Source organism: Mastigoproctus giganteus, chromosome 10 (assembly GCF_048544385.1).
Source record: "Mastigoproctus giganteus isolate SK-2022 chromosome 10, ASM4854438v1, whole genome shotgun sequence".
NCBI lineage: Eukaryota > Metazoa > Arthropoda > Arachnida > Uropygi > Thelyphonidae > Mastigoproctus > Mastigoproctus giganteus.
This window is the reverse complement of record NC_143584.1, coordinates 177904056-177923621: the sequence shown is the minus strand read 5'-3', so window position 1 is coordinate 177923621 and position 19566 is coordinate 177904056. Positions and strand designations below refer to the sequence as shown.

General features: G+C 38.6%; 1 protein-coding gene across 3 annotated transcripts in view; it reads right to left on the bottom strand.

Moving 5' to 3' along the window:
* The window catches only part of LOC150079575 (sodium-coupled monocarboxylate transporter 1-like), a 49172-nt gene that overhangs the window by 24665 nt on the left and 4941 nt on the right, over positions 1 to 19566 (bottom strand). Inside the window, exon 1 of one of the 3 annotated variants that reach the window (XM_090384116.1) lies at positions 13912 to 14501. The exons of 1 other annotated variant lie outside the window; for it this stretch is intronic. In XM_090384116.1, the coding sequence (XP_090240242.1) occupies positions 13912 to 14259 (348 nt within the window). In that variant the 5' untranslated portion in view covers positions 14260 to 14501. Of the gene's footprint in view, positions 1 to 3263; positions 3664 to 13911; positions 14502 to 19566 lie in introns of those variants that run through there. One more of the 3 variants, XM_090384115.1, reaches the window with a different exon arrangement.

Below are 19566 nucleotides of genomic sequence, written 5' to 3'. Positions count from 1 at the left end.
CAGATCTACATTACAAGCTGCTGTCAGCAACTTCTCTGAAGGAAATGAAGTAGCGCTTACTGAAAATTCTCAATCGTTCTCAGCTCTACAAAATTTCCGCTCTGCTGTTTTCACCAAAAGAAAGCAACTCTTCTCAAGTTTATTAACATATCAACAACAAGGAACCAACCCAACACCTGCAATTTCTATCGATATCTCTTAAAACTGATATCGCCTGCCATCTATTTTTTTTTTTTTTTTTAAGCTGGAACTCCAGTTTGCGCAGCTGTGGATACAGGATTAGCTAACACCCATTGGTATAGCACTACCTTCAGTGGGTGCGGGCTTCGTTCTTCCTAGGACAGAAAAAGATTGCTGTCTTGTGGTTCCTGTGCCACAATTAATACTTCTGATTAGTTGCGTGATGTGATTTGCTGTGTGTGTGTGTGAACATGTTGCATGTTCATTACACTTATAACGTTGTTAACACGATTATATGTGTATATCATTGTATGTATCATTATATATTGTATCATTATATGTATCGTATATATTGTATCATACATATATCATTGTATATATATATCTATGTATGTACATAGCGGTTTTGCCAGTTTCTGGCTAGGGGCCGCTTGTTGTTTTTGTTGGTAAAGAATAAAGAAAAATAAGAATAAAAAGATCCACAGCGGTTCTCTTTGATAATGTTACTCATAAGATGAAAGACATATGTGACATAACTCTTAAATATTAAATAGAAAATGATACCCAAGAGCAAGTAGATAAATTGTCAGTTTATTGAAGTTTAACCATATGTTACACAAATTATTTTAAGAAGACTCGCTTTAAAGAGATCAGAAAGCTTTCCAATGTTACGAATACAGCATGTAATTCATAAAGTGTGTATTTTTATGGGTTTAGAATTAAAAAAATTAGTAATAAATATTTTAATTGAAATACGCATCTTTTATTTTACCACATCATAGCAGATGGCATGGCTGATAAGTACTTAATTGAAAAACAACCTCCATAAACTTTTTCCGCTTCTCTTTTTTTAACGATAAATTTGTGTTCATGTACCTTCATGCTTTACCGTTGTGTTTATTTTGTGTGATCCCTGATCACTCAAATAACCCTATACTTTTTTTAAACTGGAGAGGTGGGTATTTTTTCATTGTATGCAGTATGTTGTATACAATGAAAAATGAGAGAGAGAGAGAGAGAGAGAGAGAGAGAGAGAGAGAGAGAGAGAGAGAGAGAGAGAGAGAGAGAGAGAAAGTGTAGTCCTACGTGAGATAAACTCTCTATCCGGTCTCCAAACTGTAGGTTGCTGTTTGATAAATTTAATGAGTGTTTCCTCCCTGGATTGATGCAGCAAAAGAGCCATTGCTAGGTGGTCAGGAATAGAAACAGTAAGTAAAATTAGTAGAGGTAGTAATCTTTACGATGGTTTTAATTTAATTGCTCTTGTTCTGTGATTTATATTTATTATCCAAGTTGCATCACACGTTATATGGAGCTTCTGTATTCATATTTGTAAAGTGATAGCGGTTATGGTGTTTCTCTGACACATTCACTTATCACTGGTAAGATAGGTCGATGTGATAACTTAAAAAATAAAAGCAAATTAGGCACAAGGTAAGCATGATAGGAAAAAGTTATTTTTTGACCTTTGTGGCCGGTCCGAAAAAAGGGGTGCAGGAGAAAAAGTTTTGAGTATATTTGGGCGAAAGTTAAGAAATTCCAAGATTATTATGATAGTGCATTGAAGCTCAAAAGACCGTTTCATTGGACTTTACCAGTTGTGTCGATCGCCCATGTGAAATATTTTAATTCTGAGCAACGACCAAGAGATTTTTGGATGGCAAAGTAAGAGCTTTACAGAGACCTGTGACATTGTAAAGTTTTGTTGGTTTTTACTACCCCGGCAAAACCGCTTAACAGCATTGGTGTTGACTATCTATAAATTTTTATTGTGTATGCACACTGGGTCGGTTTTTTTTCCACCGCTGGAAAAATCCATTACTAGGGTGAAACCCAAAAAGCCACTGTGTTTCACCATGTCCTTTTTTTATTTGGTTTTGTGATATGTTTTGAGCCTGAAAAGTGTCCACATTCTGCATTAGCGCCTGATAAGTTTACACGAAATTGAAAAGTGTTCTCTAAAATAGTTAAATTTATGTCGGATTGGTATGAATCCATCCTTGTGTTCGGTAAGAACTCTCAGCCATCCTTCCATATTTTTAAAATTGTATAAAACACTTTTGATTGGATGGTGCGAATCAAAAAGTTCATTTTCTTGGAACTGAGCTGTACACTGAGTATTCATTCTGCTCTGTACCGCTTTGTTCTGCAGCCAAACTGTGCTGATGATGCTCATGAAAAAAAATATAGGAGTTTCTGGTTTGCAGTACATAGATGTATATTATAAGTTCGTCTCTGTGGTTTTTGAGATTTGAATTTAAGCTGCTGGTTAAAAGATTTTGTTTTCTATTTTTCCAGCGCAAGTCCAGTAAGTGGATCCAATTTCCTGATTAAATATGTTTAATATTTACGAAGAACATTTTGGGAAGGGGATACTTCAAAAAAGTTTTATAGTATATTTTTCTAACTCCACTAAGAAATACTGTACGCGTACGTATTTTGTTGAGCTTTCTATGTACACATACTACCCGATTGTGAAATCTGCTAATTGGGGGACCATTATCAGGCAATAAATCATAGCCGGCCATTCAACAAGAGATATGTGAATGCAACCTTGCAGGAGGAAAACTAGGTCGGAGGCTCTTTTGGGCATTGGGGTCTGTTTCCGAGTTAGTTTCACTTGAGGTCGTAACAAGTGAACCGACAAGAGATACCGAAATTGCTCTCACGTGACAATGGTTAATAAGGGCGCTGGTGATGTGATTCTACCACAAGTTCGTTTGCACTTGAACACGAAGGAACTTTTTCGGTATTTCATATTTGAAGTGCATGCAAAATTGCAGTTGCACTACATAATCTGCATGCAGATAAACCATTAAGTTGGCCGACCGGGCTAGCCGAGTGGGTAAAGTACCTGCCCAGCAACCCAAAGGTCGCGGGTTCGATTCTCGCCTCGGGCTTGGATCAAAGTACTGCAAAAACCTTGGGAGGTGCAACATGGCCACAGAAGCCGATGCGCCAACAACTACCAAATCAAATCAAAAAAAAAACCATTAAGTTGGTGAAACTTCTCTAAAATGCTTCGAACTTTTTTATTGAGATTGTGAGCTTCAATTCCAATCGCGAGGCTCAAATTACCTTACCTCGTAAGCGCTGGTGATGTTGAGGTTATGAAATACAGGCACGTACAAGTAGGCTGTGGCCGGAACCACCATCAGGAAGGCGATGTTGGTTGTGACATACTGGGTTCCGTAAGTGAACACCTCTGACGGAGTTCCCAGCATGGTGATAGCCGACATGATGCTGGCCATCACTGACATGGACACCGGAAACACATTCAAATTTCTTCCACCCATCAGGAAGTTCTGGCTGTTGGATTGCTTTCTGTCTCGAATGCCATAGAACACACCAATGCCCGCGGACACCACGAGCATCAACGAGAAGATAACATAATCCGTAATGCCGAAGGTAGCTTTGATGTTATCGGCCATAATTGCACTTTTGTAGAAGAATTAATGAAACATTGAAATACCACAAACCGCTACGCAGTAACACACATGCAGAGAAAGTTAATAAAACTTCTAATGTACAGCCGTGTTCAACTGTAATTGATTACGAACATCCTTCCGTGCGGAGTGTGACCTTACGTTTCTATTCACAAGTGGAGTGATACCGTAAGAGCTTTTCACTAAGGATAGTGCCTGAATGGATAAATATCCTTCCTATCTGATTGAAGGTCTGCTAACATACATAAAAGCTAAACTTGAACATGGGAAGTTTACTGTCCCATTGGCATTTAACAGATTTGGAGATAACCTTTCATGAATTTGGATTGGAAGCTGATAAAGGATTTATAGATTTATACGAACACACACTCACAGTGTACCTTTGTTTTTTCTAGAGTGCAGATATTTATTACTAAGCACAAAATGTCTTTTGGAGTTTAATATTTTGGCTGATAATTTTTTTAATTTATATTTTAAAATTTTTTGGAGTTTACAGTATATGGTATTTACCAATGGATTATTTCGTAAGGACTGGAGCGAGATACTTATGCTTTTTACAAATTTGACGTATTTGTCGTCATAAAATGTTTTTTCCACCTAAGGGCTATGGTTCGCTAATCATGGCTAGGTATTTGTAAGGTTTGGATGTTGTACTCAGGGTCATTCCGTCTATAGGTAGAATGTGTGTATTGTGTACTTCGCCGAAAATAAGGGACGGCTGTTAGCAACCTATTATTATCGTTCTCCTGAAAATACATTGTGAAAGTCCTCTAAAAAGAGAGCTAAGAAAAAAAAAAACCTTGTTATTGTGGATTCTCGTTATAGACAAATTACAGGGTAAATGCGCATAAATGTTGAAGAAAACAAAAGAAATTTGTCATTTCAAATTTTGTTTGTGTGAACAAACTTTTCCGTTTCTTTCCCATCGATATAATCTTTAATTAAAAAGTACCTTTTATGTGTATCGATGGAAAGTAACTTCGACAGAATGCACTGTTCACTGAGTAACCAGCTTGTCCATAATTACAACTAAATGTTGGTTGCTGATCCACAAAATTAGGAATAGAAAAGCAAGCCAAATTAAAATACTTTAATCGTGTTTTTCCATGCTCTAGTAGAACCAAAACTATTTAAACAAACTGTTCAATAAAAACATTATATGATTACCTCGGTCTTTTACCAATCGGCCGTTCTTCCCCGCCAGGTGCCATACATGTGACAGCGAGAACCAGTACCCCAGGCCGGCTGCCTGGAATCCACACGAAGTACTTGATTGACATGGGCAAAGGACGTGATCTGACGGGCTTCGAATAAGGGATGATTGTCGGGTACCGGTTGAAGGGCGGCAGTATTATGGAAACTGTGAATTTTGTGGGATGTTCATGGAGTACTGTAATTAAGGTGTTCCAAGAGTGGACGGATACCGGACAGAATAGTAGTTGCAGGATCAATGCCGGGCATCCACGCTCATCGATTGTCGTGGTAAATAAGCTGTTTCGCATTGTGCGAGCCGACTGATAGAAAACGGTGGAAAGGCTGACCGTGGACTTTAACTACGGGACGACCAGGGCGTTTCGAAGGCCACTATCCGACGAACTCTCTTCCGTATGAGCCTCTGCAGTAGGCACCTCGTCAAGGTGCCAATTGCCAACGACACCCAAAGTTTGATCAGGAACGATGTCATTGGACCATTTACGTCAGAAAAAAAGTTTTCTCTCCGATGGTCACGTTTTTTACCATAACATGTGGTCAGTGCGTGGAGGATACGGCGACAAACTGAGGAGAGGAACCACTCGAATATTCTGATCCAACAGAAACAGGAAGGTGGCGGCAACGTTTTGGTACAGGATACGTTTTTCTCGGAATCTGTTGAAGCCCTCGTATCCCTACCCCGCATTCTGAATGCTAAAACTACCTATTAATTGGGGCTAATGAGGTATATCCCTTCGTGGTGACTGATATATCCGCATGGCACAGGTGTGTTCCAGAAGAATAATGCTCCCTGAGTTTCCGGTATTGTTCGAGAGTGGTTCGCCGAAATTGATTTACAGTAGTACCATGACTGCCGAATTCGCCGAGTATGAACATCTCTGGGATTACCTGTATCGACAGATCCGGCGTTTGGATCCTCCACCATTGGACTAACGCAGATCCACGGGACGCAATCCTGATGGCGTGGTACAACACACCTTCTTATAGAGTCCATGGCTCACTGGGTGGAGGCGGTACTGGCGGAAAAAGGAGGACATACCTGCTATTTGATAGGTTATCATGACGTTTTGATTATACAGTGTATTTCGCTCTTTATATTTAATGTTATTAAACTAACAGTACATTATAATATACGGTTTATCAGACATTGTTATATCCAGTACTTGTAATAACAGAATTCCATTGTGTACTCTTGTTTTCTCTTAGGGAAGACGCTATATTTGTGTGTTTAGGAGCATCAGCAACTAAGGCCATATTGTTCCGTGTATATTGTGTGAAAATTGCGTGTGTTCTATGGTCGACTTTCTGTTTTTCTGGCCGAAACACTCCAGTTTCCGGGAGAAAAAACCATGCTGTCCTCTCCTAAGACCGACTAACTCAGCGACGTTGTGAAAAAGGCCCATAAAAATTCCTGGCATCATTGACAGAATTCGAACTCAGGTCTTTTCCACCCAGTATGGGGAGGACGGTGATAATACAAACTGTGCACCCCACAGGGGCACAGACGATAGTGATGTTGCATTGTCGTGCTTTTATTGCATGGAAATTCAAAAAAGCATCTCTCCGTTTATGTCTTGGACATCAATGTTGAATCATTCACAGCTGGTAGTTAAATTTTTGTTGGCTTAGTCTCCTTGGCATTCAGAAATCGAATAACTGCTCGCGCTTCTCCATTTGTCCCACGTTTCAAGTAGGGCAGACATTCTGGTTTAGCCTCCTAAGGACAAGAAAGGTGGGTAGCGTCTTATAAAAAATTACTATATTGGGGTTACCCGTAAATGATTACATTAACCCGTATTCGTGTCTGTAAATTGCGTGTGTTCTCTGGTCGAGTTGCCTGTTTTGCTGGACGAAAAAACCTCAGTTTCTGAGGGAAAAAAACCTTGCTATCTACGCCTGAGACTGACTAACTCAGCCACGGAGTGGAAAAAGCCCACTAACGTTCCTCACGTCATCGACGGGATTCGAACCTGGGCCTTTTCCACCCGGTGTGGGGAGGACGGTGACGATACCACTGTGCTACCCACGCAGACAGGTAGCGTCTTATAAGAAGAAAATAAATATTACCTACGTGTCTTTATCTTGCCATTTTCTATCGTGGTAGGGACAGTTCCTTTGTCAAGCGATTTCTTCGCCAAACGTATTACCTTGATTTTCAAGCAGCCCTCATATTTTATTGAAATACATGGTGTTCAAAAAACATTTTTCTCTCTCTTTGTCTGCGTTTTCTGCTGCTTATGTATGTGTGCATAAGAAATGAGAATCTGATAAGAACCTGGGAAGTTAAGCAGCTTCTGAGCAATGTCTAAAGGTTTATTTATATCTAAAATTTATGTCTGCTTGACGAATGGTCTCTGTACAGATATGATGTCCGAACTTAGAACCGCACGAAAGTTTCAAAGATAACAGTATAAACATATTTTAGCTACATCCTCTATTTTGATTTTTAGCTGGTTTCATCTTTTGAATGCTCTGAAAATTATAGTTCACTGTCTATTCTATTCCTTTTGAGATTTTTTTAATATGGAAAGTGGCTAATATATGCTACTATTACAGTAGTTTCTTTGACATTCTAAGAAATACTTAAATAGAAATAAATGTAAATTTTCTGGTTATACTACGAGACAAGCACATAAGGTCAGAGGAGTTTAAAAGATAAAGAGCCTCACCATCCTTCCCATATCTTGTGGAAAAGACCTCAGTTCAAATCCTGTCATCCACGGGAGGAATTTTTATAGGCGTTTTTCACAACGTGGCTGAGTTAGTCAGTCGTCTTAGGCGAGTGTAGCACGGTTTTTCCTCCAGGAAACTCGGGTTTTTCATCCAGCAAACAGTCAAATCGACCAGAGAACACTCAATTTACAGACATAATATATACAGCGCAGTCTGGTCTAAGTCGCGAGGAGAGTGTACAAGAACACAACTAAATATAATAGTCACGTGGGTTTGGCTTTTTCAAGAGGTTATTGGAGTGTGGGTAATGGCGGTATAGAATGTGCGATTTACCTTAGTGTTGGGGACTTTGAATCCGAGTTTCTGAGACAAAAAAAAAAAAAAAAAAAAAAAAAAAAACGTAACCTTCTCAGCCTGCCTAACCACGGCTTTAGAAAAGCTCATAAAGAATGCATCGATGTAGGATAAGGTCCAATATATCTATGGTTACTGTTTTGTTTTTCTGGATGACAACCCCAAGTGTCTTAGAGGAAAATCATTTACTCCTTTCCCGAGATAAGCCATAAACATCCTCTTGTTTTATTTCGCGCCATTATGTCGTAATTCATCCCTGTTGGTAAATGAAGAAGCCAACTTGCAAATTGGATTTCTATTATCTTACCGCCGAGTCACGATACTCAATGTCATTTGTCGAAAAACGTCAGTGACTCAGCACGTTGTTGAAAAACCTCTTTTACCTTAGTCATACGTGTTCATTCTGAACTACATTTTCAGTGGCAAAGAAAAATCTGTTTAACAGAATATTGAAAAGGAGTATTAACATTGTGCAGCGGAAGGATCACTCTCCTATCACGTAGTGACTTTAACACATAATAAAGTAAAACATTTTTGTAACTTTTGAGGCAGCAGCTGGAAGACAGTTTGATTGATTCATATGGTTTCGGTGATGTATTTGATTATTATTTATTTGTTTTTTAATTTTTGGTTCTTGATTAAAAGCAACGGAAGGCTAGCAAGACTTCAACTGAGATATTTGCGTAAGAATTATAATGATAAACTTTCAAGGATTCTGCTAATGCAGTATTCCTATTGTGTCCATCGAAACTTACCCAGATTTCTTCTCTTTATCTGTATAAAAATAACGTTGCACCCTAATAATCGAGCTGAAGTACTAAAGCTTATGGCACATGCTGTGGACCACCAGGTATTCGAGACCTCATAATTTAGAAAGCTGAATAATTTTTTAAGATACTCGAAGCAGAAGCAGGGCGGAATGAAGCTAGTAGTGATGTGACTGGTCCATTGTGACCCAGTTTATCTTTTAAGATATTATACTATACTGTACATATATATTTACCTTAGGATTAACTTTTTATAGTCATCGTAAAGTATTGGTTTGATTCGAGAGGTTACTAGAAATTTCTGAGCACAGTGCATACAAGCAACATCCTCCCAACACTGGGGTGTAAAAGGACCCACGGATAGCTCGCTTGTTTTTATGGGCTATTTTCTTTCTTTTTTCTTTTTTTTTTTTTCACAAGGTGATTGGGTTATTATTAGTAATGGAATATGATACAAGAAAGTAAGTTTATAAAGCATCAGCAAAAAAAAAAAAAAAAACTAGCTTCACTTCCCATATCACTCGTCCATCCCCTCTAACAATTTGTCTAATTCTTCCTTGAATTTTTTAAAATTATCCACCCCTACAACATTATCCACCCCTACGACACCAGGTGGAAGGTTGTTCAAATAATCAGCTACTCGCTGGCTGAAAGCAAATTTCCGCACATTTATGTCCCTTCTCATTAATTTATGTCCCTTCTCATGTGTGTAATCTAAGCAAGTTGAAAGATTTCATCATCATCGAGCTTACTCAATCCATTCAACGCCTGGGAAATCTCAATCAGATCTTCTCACAAGTGCTGTCTCCGGACGCTGCAATTTGCAGAACTGTAGCCTTTCTTGGTAAGAGTACCCTTTGTACGTCTCACTAATCTTGTTGATCTTCTCTGCACCCGTTCCAACAGATTCATACCCTTCCTAAAATGAGGCTTCCAGATCTGTATGCCGTACTCAAGATGTCGCCCAACCATTGCTTTATACGACGGGTTAATCATCTCAATATCCCTGCTGGCAAAATTCCTGTATGTTATTAACAAAACCCCATGAGCTGTCCTGTCAGCTTGTCTGCACTGCTCAGAGAACTTCATATCTGAATGCACAGTGATCTCGAGGTTTTTTTCATTCTCCACCATTCTGAGTGTCGTACACGGTATGTTAAACTGGGATTACTACTACCCACGTGCAGTACCTTACCTTTTATGTTAAACTTCAATTATAACTTCTCCTTCAATTTCCAGAGCTCATCCGTCTATGTTATCTAGATCTTGTTGCAGTAGCATACTTTGATTACTGTCAGTAACCACCCTGTTAACCTGTGTATAATCTGCAGATTTAGACATTAAGCTTGATATGCCTGCATAAATATCATTATTCAATGTAGAAAACAACACTAAGTCCAGCCCTGAACACTGGGATACTCTAGTAATAACATTTGTCCAAGAAGAGCAGTGCCCATTGATAACAACTTTCTGTCTTCTCCCACTCAATCCCTTTATCCATTGCAGTAATTTGCTCTTAATGGCACACTACTCAAATTTGTACGGCTGCTTTTATGTGCAATAATATCAAAAGCTTTTTTGAAATCTAAGTACATGATGTCAAAATTATTTTTTGCATGTGGTTCCTTTGTCATGGTATCAAATTGATTGGACAAGATTGTCCCTTAAAAATCCATGCTGTGAATTCTGTATAATTTTGTTCCTGTCAAGATGGTCCTGCATTTTTTTTGTTAGTTATTGGCGCATCAGCTTCTGTGGCCATAATGCACTTCCCAAAGTTTTTGCATTTTACTCTGATCCAAGCCCGAAGCGGGATTCGAACCCGCGACCTTTGGGTTGCCAGGCAGGCACTTTACCAACCTGTCTAGCCCGGTCGGCGGTCCTGCATTACTTCCTTAACCAGTGACTATTACTTTCCAGGGAATTGAAGTCAAGGTAACACATCTGTAATTACTCATCTTGCCCTTTGATCCCTTTATGAATTGGGAATATTTGCACATCTCCAGTTCATAGGGACCTCTACTGAATCCAGGAATGCCCCAATAATCAGGGTTGAAGATTTCTTTATCTATTTTGCTCTCTCTCTTAATATAAGTGGATAGATCCTATCCACCCCACGTGCCTTTTTTACTTTTAGCTTCGACAATTTCTTTTCTACTTTCTTCCCAATTGTCATGATGTCATGAAACCATTCAACTCCCTGTTAGAATATAATACAACCCTAAAAATTCATGTGTGAATGTTGATGCAAAATGCCTATTCAGGTCAACAGGACCATCAACCATCGATATCAAGTGTACCAATATGATTCATTTCCTTCTTGTGTTTACATGAGTAAAGAGGTCTTTGCTACTTATTTTTGAATTCTTGGCAGTGAGTTCTCGTAATCTGCCTTACTGTTCCACTTTTCTTTTGCAACTTGATTGCAGACTAGTTTACATCTACTGTAAGCTTCTCTATAACCTGATAATTTATATTCTTCCCATGCCTTTTTCTTCTCTTCCACGAGTCTCATCAGTTTACCTTACATCAATTTAGGCCTAAGCCTTGAAAGGGGGTATCCTTTAGTTGGCATAAAAAGCATATAACTTCTACGATTATGTCCCTGAATGGTTCTCATTTAGAATTTGCTGTTGCTAACTTCATCAGTTGGTCCCATTGCATTAAGTTTAAAAAGCTTCTGAGACCACTGCAGTCACCTTTACCGAAAGCATAAAGCTTTTCCTCTTGCCTTTGGCAGTCATTATATCTTTAAGTAAATCCCACATCAATACGATGTCAGCTTCTGTTCACTGCCACTGATGGCAGTGGGTTTTCTTATCTGCAGATTCTTAATGCATGAAAAGTCTTGGTCTCAGGCGAGGACCGCATGGTTTTTTCTCCCAGAAACTTTGGCGTTTCTTCCAGCAAATTGGCAAATCATACCATAGAACACAGACAATTGCAGACATAATGGTTATGGCAGAGTATGGTCTAAGTAGCGGATGCGCCGAAAATCTTACAACTACAGAAACTGTCACTCAGTCAGTCATTCAGTTGACTCTGTCGATTAATATACTTGAAGCCAGCGTGCGTTTGAAATCGAGTTCTAGGCGTTATAATTCTGCAGTTTTTATTCTGCTCCAGTTTCCAAAGATATACACACCGAGCTGGCTTTGCATTAGCAATATCCTTTTGTGTAGGAATGGACTAGCCTGTGACGCTGGCTGTCACGGGGAACCTATGCTCACTGCGAGACACACAAGAAATTGTGACTTGCATGGGCACGCCAGCACCATCGCTGGATCACTGACATGTGAAAATCTGTCACCTGGTCTAATGTATCCTGTTTCCAACTCTATCAAGCTTATGGGCGTATCCGCATTTGTAAAAAAAAAGCTACATGAGGTCATTACATCTGGATGCACTGGTGGGTGGTGTTATGGTTTGGGACTGTTTTCGTGGCATGCCCCGGGTCCTCTGATCTCAGTTAATCAACGGTTTGATGGAAATGCTTGCCTTCCTGTTGTCGCTGACCAAGTAACAAGCCTTCATGATGACAGTGTATCCAAACAACTCCGGCGTCTATCAAGAAGGCAGCGCACAATGCCACAAAGTCCGGCAGGTGCTGACTGGTTTCGGGAATATGACAGTGAATGCTATGTCCTCTCATGGCCGTCCAACTCACTGATCCCAAACCAATTGAGCATTCTTGAGACTTACTTGAAAAGGGCATTTGGTGCTACAACTATCCTGATAGCAGTGTGCGGGTATTACTGGGGACATTGTGCAATGCACTGCCACAAGACATCCTGCAGAACCTGTGGAGTGCATGCGAAAACGTGTACGGGCTGAATTACGGCAAAAGGTGGCCCCCATGAGGTATTATTAGGTGTTGTTATGTAAAGCCAATTCATATATCTCAAAATAAGGACATAGTTCAACTGTATATTTGAAATAAGGCTATACTTCATTGAAGAATCACTTCATCATCTGGAATCTTGGCAAACATTGAACTCTGAAGAGAGTGTAATTACATTTTCAACTTGAATTATATTTGAACCTTAAAAATATTAAGAATTATTAAAAACTTGGTCTCTGTTGAAGTGATTACTGAATGTGAACATCCAGAATCTGAAAATAAGTGGATACCAAATTTCAAACGAAAATCTTCCATATTTTTTGTTTGTTGGGACCACATGGTATTTACGTTGCATATTTAACTATACGACAAATAACAGATAACCCGGTGACTGTTCAGTTAGTAACAGCCACCGTGTCTTGCCTGATGACTGGAATCGAGAAACATCGCCATTTATTAAGTATTTCTATCGTGTGGGAGATTAACTTACTAAATACAATACTTTTTACAAAATAAAATACGCGTGTGACAACCACGTCTTTCCCAACACATGGAACTTGACAATTTTTTTATTTTTATAAAATATGCACGAGCTTTGAATTTTGGGCATCTGAAATCATAAATGAGGCTCTGAAAAAGATAATATCAAACAATATATAAAAATAAGAATTATTTGGTAGGAGGCTTCAGATTAATGGATCCTAAGTCCATTTAAATATGGTAAAAAGGAAAAGTCTTTATTGCTCATTTGCGAAAATTAAATTATATTCTTACCTGCATATGCTTACATTTTTTGTTATGCAGTTTGTTTCCATTTCTTTTTTTTTGGTAAGGAATTTTCTTTCTCACCCGAATGAACGTTTTTTCATAAATATTTTGTAAACCAAAGCAAAAGTAACGCAATTATTTCCTAAAGTCAGGAAGCTCAATCATGCTGCCGTTGTTCATAGATTCGGAATGTGGAGGGACTGGTTTAAGAGCTAATAATTTAGGTCATTGGCAATGCCATGTATTTGTAACACAGTAAAACGTACGGGGAAGTTTGTTCGGGGATATTTTGTTACAGTGCAATTGTATTTCGCCGAAACTGTAATAACCCCTTGACTTTTCGCTTCCATTGTATTTTATGTACTCTTCTAAATTGATTTTACGCTTTCTTTAATTGTCAACCCAAAACAACATGCTTATGTAGTTAAAGAGGAAAATTTAAATATTTTTCTGGATTGCATTTTAATGTTCTTGTTCCATAAATAGATTTCTTGTCACAGAACTTTGATTGGTGGATCAGGTTTCGTTTGTAACTCAATACCATCCCTCAATTAGCCACCGAGATTCATGAGCACAGTGTATTGAAATACAAACTAATACGCTATACATAGAACGTGCTTAGTTATAGGGGGAGAGAGAGAGAAAGAGAAAGAAAGAATGATGTTCTTACCTCGTATACACTAGTGATGGCCAGGCGGTAGTAGACAGGTAGGTACAGGTGAGCGGTGACCGGGATCACCATTACGTATGCGAAATTTATGAATACGTATGAGGAACCGTACGTGTACACTTCGGATGGCGCCCCCAGCAATGTAATGGCGGACATAAAGCTAGCTAGGATGGACATAGAAACTGGAAGCACGTGCAATGTTCTACCTCCCATGAGAAAGTCCTGGGTTTCAACACGGTTCCGGTCTTTGTAGCCATAATATACGCCGATTCCTGCAGAGATGATGAGTGTAGTCGCAAACACAGCATAGTCTATAATACTGAACAGGCTTTTGGTGTCGACATACATGCCTGAAAACGTCCTCTTAGGTGCTATTTGAGGTAACTTCGACGTTTAGCATATTGCGGGAGTCATTAGGTGAACTTTAACACTTTTCGAATGTTGCACGTTCCAGAAGAGGGATTCGTTGGAATCCTGGTTGATGGGATGGTTAACCTGAGATTGGCTGGATATTCGTTCGGCGAATATCCCAGCTGTAGTCACAGCAGACGTACCTGGCAGACACGGTCACGTTACACACACATGCACCGGTCTACAGGTTCACGCTAGTCGTTTGCCCCACTTTTCGGGAAGTGGGACAAACTTACCGGATTGTTTGAAAGGGTAACCTGTTATCATTATTTTTGCTCTTCTTAACATTTTTTCTGTGCGGACGGCAGGGATTGAATATAAAATGAAAAGAAAGGAAGGAGAAAAAAAATAATAGCATGCTTTGATGACGTTCGATTAATTCACTTTCCCGTAAATTCAGATTTTGAGAATATTTAAATAAAAGACAATACATGTCTTTCTTCTATTTAGAAGAAGAGGAAATTGGGAAGACTGCAGACACTTGTTGATTTTTAGCTTTAATTTCTGTCGGGTATATATCGAAAAGGTTGAAAAGAGAAGAAATGAATTTTTTTTTCCCGAAGTGTTTTGATTCCTGATGATAATTTCTTTATATTTCAGTAGGACGGATATGTATATGTTCTATGTTCTTTTGTTTCTTTGTTTAATATGATACAAAAAATATAAAAAGTCAAACTGAATGTCTTTACAAGGAGAATTTCCATTTTTAATACTGTGTTTTTGTCCCAAAAAAAAGAAAAAAGAAAAAAAAAAGGGCACTCGTGGGTTTGGTAAGGTGGCCGTCCTCCCCACACTGGGTGGAAACGGCCTGAGTTCTAGACCGATCGCTGAAGTGAGGAATTTTTATGGGCCTTTTTCACAACGTGGCCGAGTTAATCGATCTCAGGCGAGGGTAGCATGGTTTTTCCTCCCGGAAACTTCGTTTTTCTTCCAGCAAACAGAAAATCGACCTCAGACCCCACAATTTACGGACAAAATACAGTACACGGAACAATATGGCCTTAGTACCCTACTACAACAACATTGTCCAAAAATAATAAAATACGAGACAAAATATTAGGATGCAAAAGTGTTTATTAAATAAACGTTTATTTTTGGAATTTTAAAAATTTAAGAAATCGATCGGCCGCTTTAAATGGTAAATAACACTCAATAATTCAAAGCAGCAGCTCTGAACATGATTCTACTTGAAAACTCATGTAAATTGGGAACAAACGAGAGAAAGTTCAGAAACTGGATGTGGAATTTGTAAGAAAAGATCCCTGAAACAATGAAAATATGCTCAGTAGGAAATGTTTTGTCTTCTGTGTAAAAGTTCTCAAAAATATAAAAATCTCTGCACAAATATCTTGCGTGCAGAGATGCTTAGATTTTTGAGATTGTCTATCAGCCTTTATCTTCGAAGAGATTGCAAGAGTTCTTTCCATGCAAGGCATAAAAAGAAAATTTTAAATTTATACTATGGGATGACCACATATTCGTAAGATCAGAGGAGTTCATAACATAGAGAATACGGAAACATCACCGTAGTTAGCAGTCATGCCGACTTGAACAACTTTGAGATTGGAAAAACGTTGCCTGGTATGACCTGCAGTATTTAAATTAAAAATCAATTATTAAATAAAAAAATAGGTTTAAATTGTGTTTTAAATTTGCGTTGTGCCATATTTGTTTGGAATGCGAGTATAGAGGATGTATTCATCTGTGTGACCAGTTGCCCTCCTGTAATATGGTACTGCATGGGTCATATATGGATACTTTGGTCATTTGAATACTTCGGGCGCCTCATTTCCTCTTTTATTCTGGTGGTTTGTGATAACACAGTTCATACAACGTTTTAAATATTGGTTTTCTATTTTTTTGCTTCAGTTTCCTTTTGAATACTGGTTCCATTAAGCGGCTCATTCCATACAGGAATGCAGCAGACAAAATAAGCAGATTTGTCTATTGGGTTGTCCATATTTCTTCTAATGACTCGCGCATTCTCTTGCCGGATATCTTTTAAATGAAACTGCTTGATTCGTGCAGGTGGGTAGTAAATAGCTCCGAGAGGATTGATGTCAATCGACGCAGCTTTCTGTTTCCTCACATTGTAATGTGGCTTTAACTTCCTGTAAAAGTCACTGAATATCGCTGTTATTCAGATGCGGAAGCTTATCGAATTTTGTGTCCAATGCTTTCTCTTTAAGTTATGGAGATTGGCTCCAGTAAACATTGGTGTTGGTTTGATGCATCCAAACATAAATATATCCATAGGTAGCAGAGGCAAGTATGCGGAGTGTTTGTATTTCTGTTTTTGCTGTAGAATTATTTTGCGGTATCACCTACTTTGCTATTTAGTGTAGAGAGAGAGAGAGATGACGTTTAACAGGAAGTACAGATATTTAACTTCCTCTGTTGCTTATTTCAGGAACATAAACGAATGATTAGTTCGGGGGTTTAGGTTGAACGTAGTTCAAGCCCACGTTATTTCTAAATACGATATTAATGTCAAAATGTTTAGTTTTAATAATCAATATTAAATTTATTTGTACATTCAATAAATATAGCATTAAATATTTATCGAAAGTCAGCAAAAATAAATATCTAGCAGAACATTTGGTAGAATCGCCGTTCATCCCCACACCGGGTGGAAAAGACCTGAATTCGAATTCCGCAAATGACTCAAGGAATTTTTATTATCTGTGGAATAATAAACTTGCTAGAAACCCAATCAGAAACCACCAGGCAATCAATCCCTTTATTCCAACCTAGATGTGAAAGCTTTGCGGGCCAGAATAATAAATAACAATATATTTACACAGCCACTGGCAAAGCTGATATTGAAACAAATTGACTCTCCTGTATTAACTAGAGTTATTATCACTCCAAGAGCAGATAGGAACCAGAACCATCCCTAGCTGCCCCTGCATCCCATACTGCGCAACCTATGCACTCTTAGCAACATGTTCCCTAAAAGTAATATTGATCAGCTTAATTCCCTTCACATAGATCTAAGTAAATTCGTCAACAGCAAAGCATACAAAGCGAAATATTTGGCAGGATTACTTTCTGTGCTTCACCTATAGATAGATTCTTTACCCCTGCATGAACAAGGATCATGGTTATTCGACTCCTCTTACTATGGCTTCTACTCCAAGACTATTACTTAACTAACATATGATCCAACTGACTCCATAAAAGTACTTTATTTTCTAACCCTTTTCTGCTATATAATATTTTGTATAATTTATCCTATATTTGTGAAGCTGTGCTTCACAAATATAGGATATTCACATGGCTGCTTTAGGAGGGGGTGGACTTTGTAAGCAATAATAATAATAATTATTATTATTATAACGACTCTTCGAGATTTGAAGGACCCAATCCATTGGGAAGTAGTGAATTTCCATCGGAAATTACGAACGCGGCTGTGGAAAACACAATGTCCTATCTTGATTGCTTTTTAGAAAATAATGGTGGACCCTGTTATCATGTTTGACTTCTGTGTACAAAGATAAAGTGTTAAAACTGTTAAAATATACATAGACTTGAATGGATACATACTATATAAGGCAAATGGGAGGTTGTTTGGAGGTTTTTCAGATATTTCGTAGGATAGTGCTCAAGGATATTAGCTGTGCAAGGATGACAAGGTTCCTCAAAGTGATATTATGGAGCCCTACAACATATTTAAAACATAACAAGGAGGACGGATTTTGAAATGGTTTGGATGTCCACTTGCCATCGCTGATAGGACAGTGGATATAATCACCGTACTTTCCACACCAGGTGGAAAATGCTCTTCTTCGAATTCCGTTAATGACGTAATTTCATTGGTTTTTCTTACAACGTAGCTGAGTTAGTTGGTCTCATGCAATCCTGGCATATTATGGTCTCTTGCAATCCTCGCATCATAATCCATATATGATGGATTACCACTCGCTTGATGAAGACGTAGCTGCATACTTAGTAATTTTTTTCAATAAGCTAGATTTATTCGTTTTTCCAGTGGTCCAGTTTGATTTACCTTCCTCTACGCTCCCCACCCCAAATTATACAACCAAAATAAAAATTGGCTGCGAAAAACACCTATGACCACTTTGGAGCTGTGTCGGGGTATAAAAAGAAAATTTGAAATTTAAAAATTTTAGTTAGTCTTACGGGAATCCAGTTTTTTTTTTTTTTTTTTTTTTTTTTTTTTGTCGGACGGGGATATTAGGAAGGTTGTTCAAATGACACCTGTCAAACGTTCCCTTTGGTATTTACGCTTTCTTCTTATCGCTTCATTTAAAATAAATTCCTTCAGCTGTTATTGACTCCACTTAAGCTTTTTTTAAAGCAGTTAAACACGTGAAAGTCATTTAGTGACAAACCCGGACAGCATGCTTGAGTGCCTCCTGTCTTTTAGGAGCACAATCTGAATCGGGTTGACAATGTGTGGCAGTCGGCTTTCATTAAGGAGGATAATTATTTCTTTTTTCAGTTGTTCTGGTCGTTTCCATTTGATGCCGAAACTTTTAACAGCCAGCTTTCAAAGTTGGCTCTTCAGAGTTTCATCTAGTCGCTGATGTGCCTTTAAAGTACTCGTATAACAAATGGTCACCTGATTAAAGAAAACGTTTATCATAACAAAATGTCGAACACAGCTGAAATCTGTGTTCCACATTTTGTTTCTCTTTTGGAAATGACAGTAATGGTTCGTTGGTTCTTTTGGAAAAGACAGTAATGGTTCGTTGTTTTTAATTTTCATCGAGGTAGCTAAGGGCATGGGTCATAAGTATATAGTGACTATAAATAGCATGATTAAATGCATGAAGTACCAGCGTCTCCAAGACAAAAATAAATTTAAAAAAAGAAACACACGTAACTTGCTGTTATTGTTCTTGTTGTTGTCGTGGTTGTTGTATGGTTTTAGGCACATTAGCCAATAAGGCCATATTGAGCAGTATATGTTGTCGGTAAGTTGTGTGCGTTGAGTAGTCGATTTTCTGTTTGCTGGAAGGAAAAACTGTCCCACCATCGCCTGAAGCCGACTAACTCAGCCACGTTGTGAAAGAGGCCCATAAAAATTCCTCGCACTGCCAACGGGATCTGAACCCGGTGTGGATAGCACTCGGTGTGCTATCCAAACCGGGTGCCAAAGACCTGAGTTCGAGTCCCGTCGATGACGAGGGAATTTTTAGGGACCTTTTCCACACCGTGTGGAAAAGGTCTGATGTATCTCCCTCGCGAGTAGCAAGGTGATTATAATCGCCTTGCTAC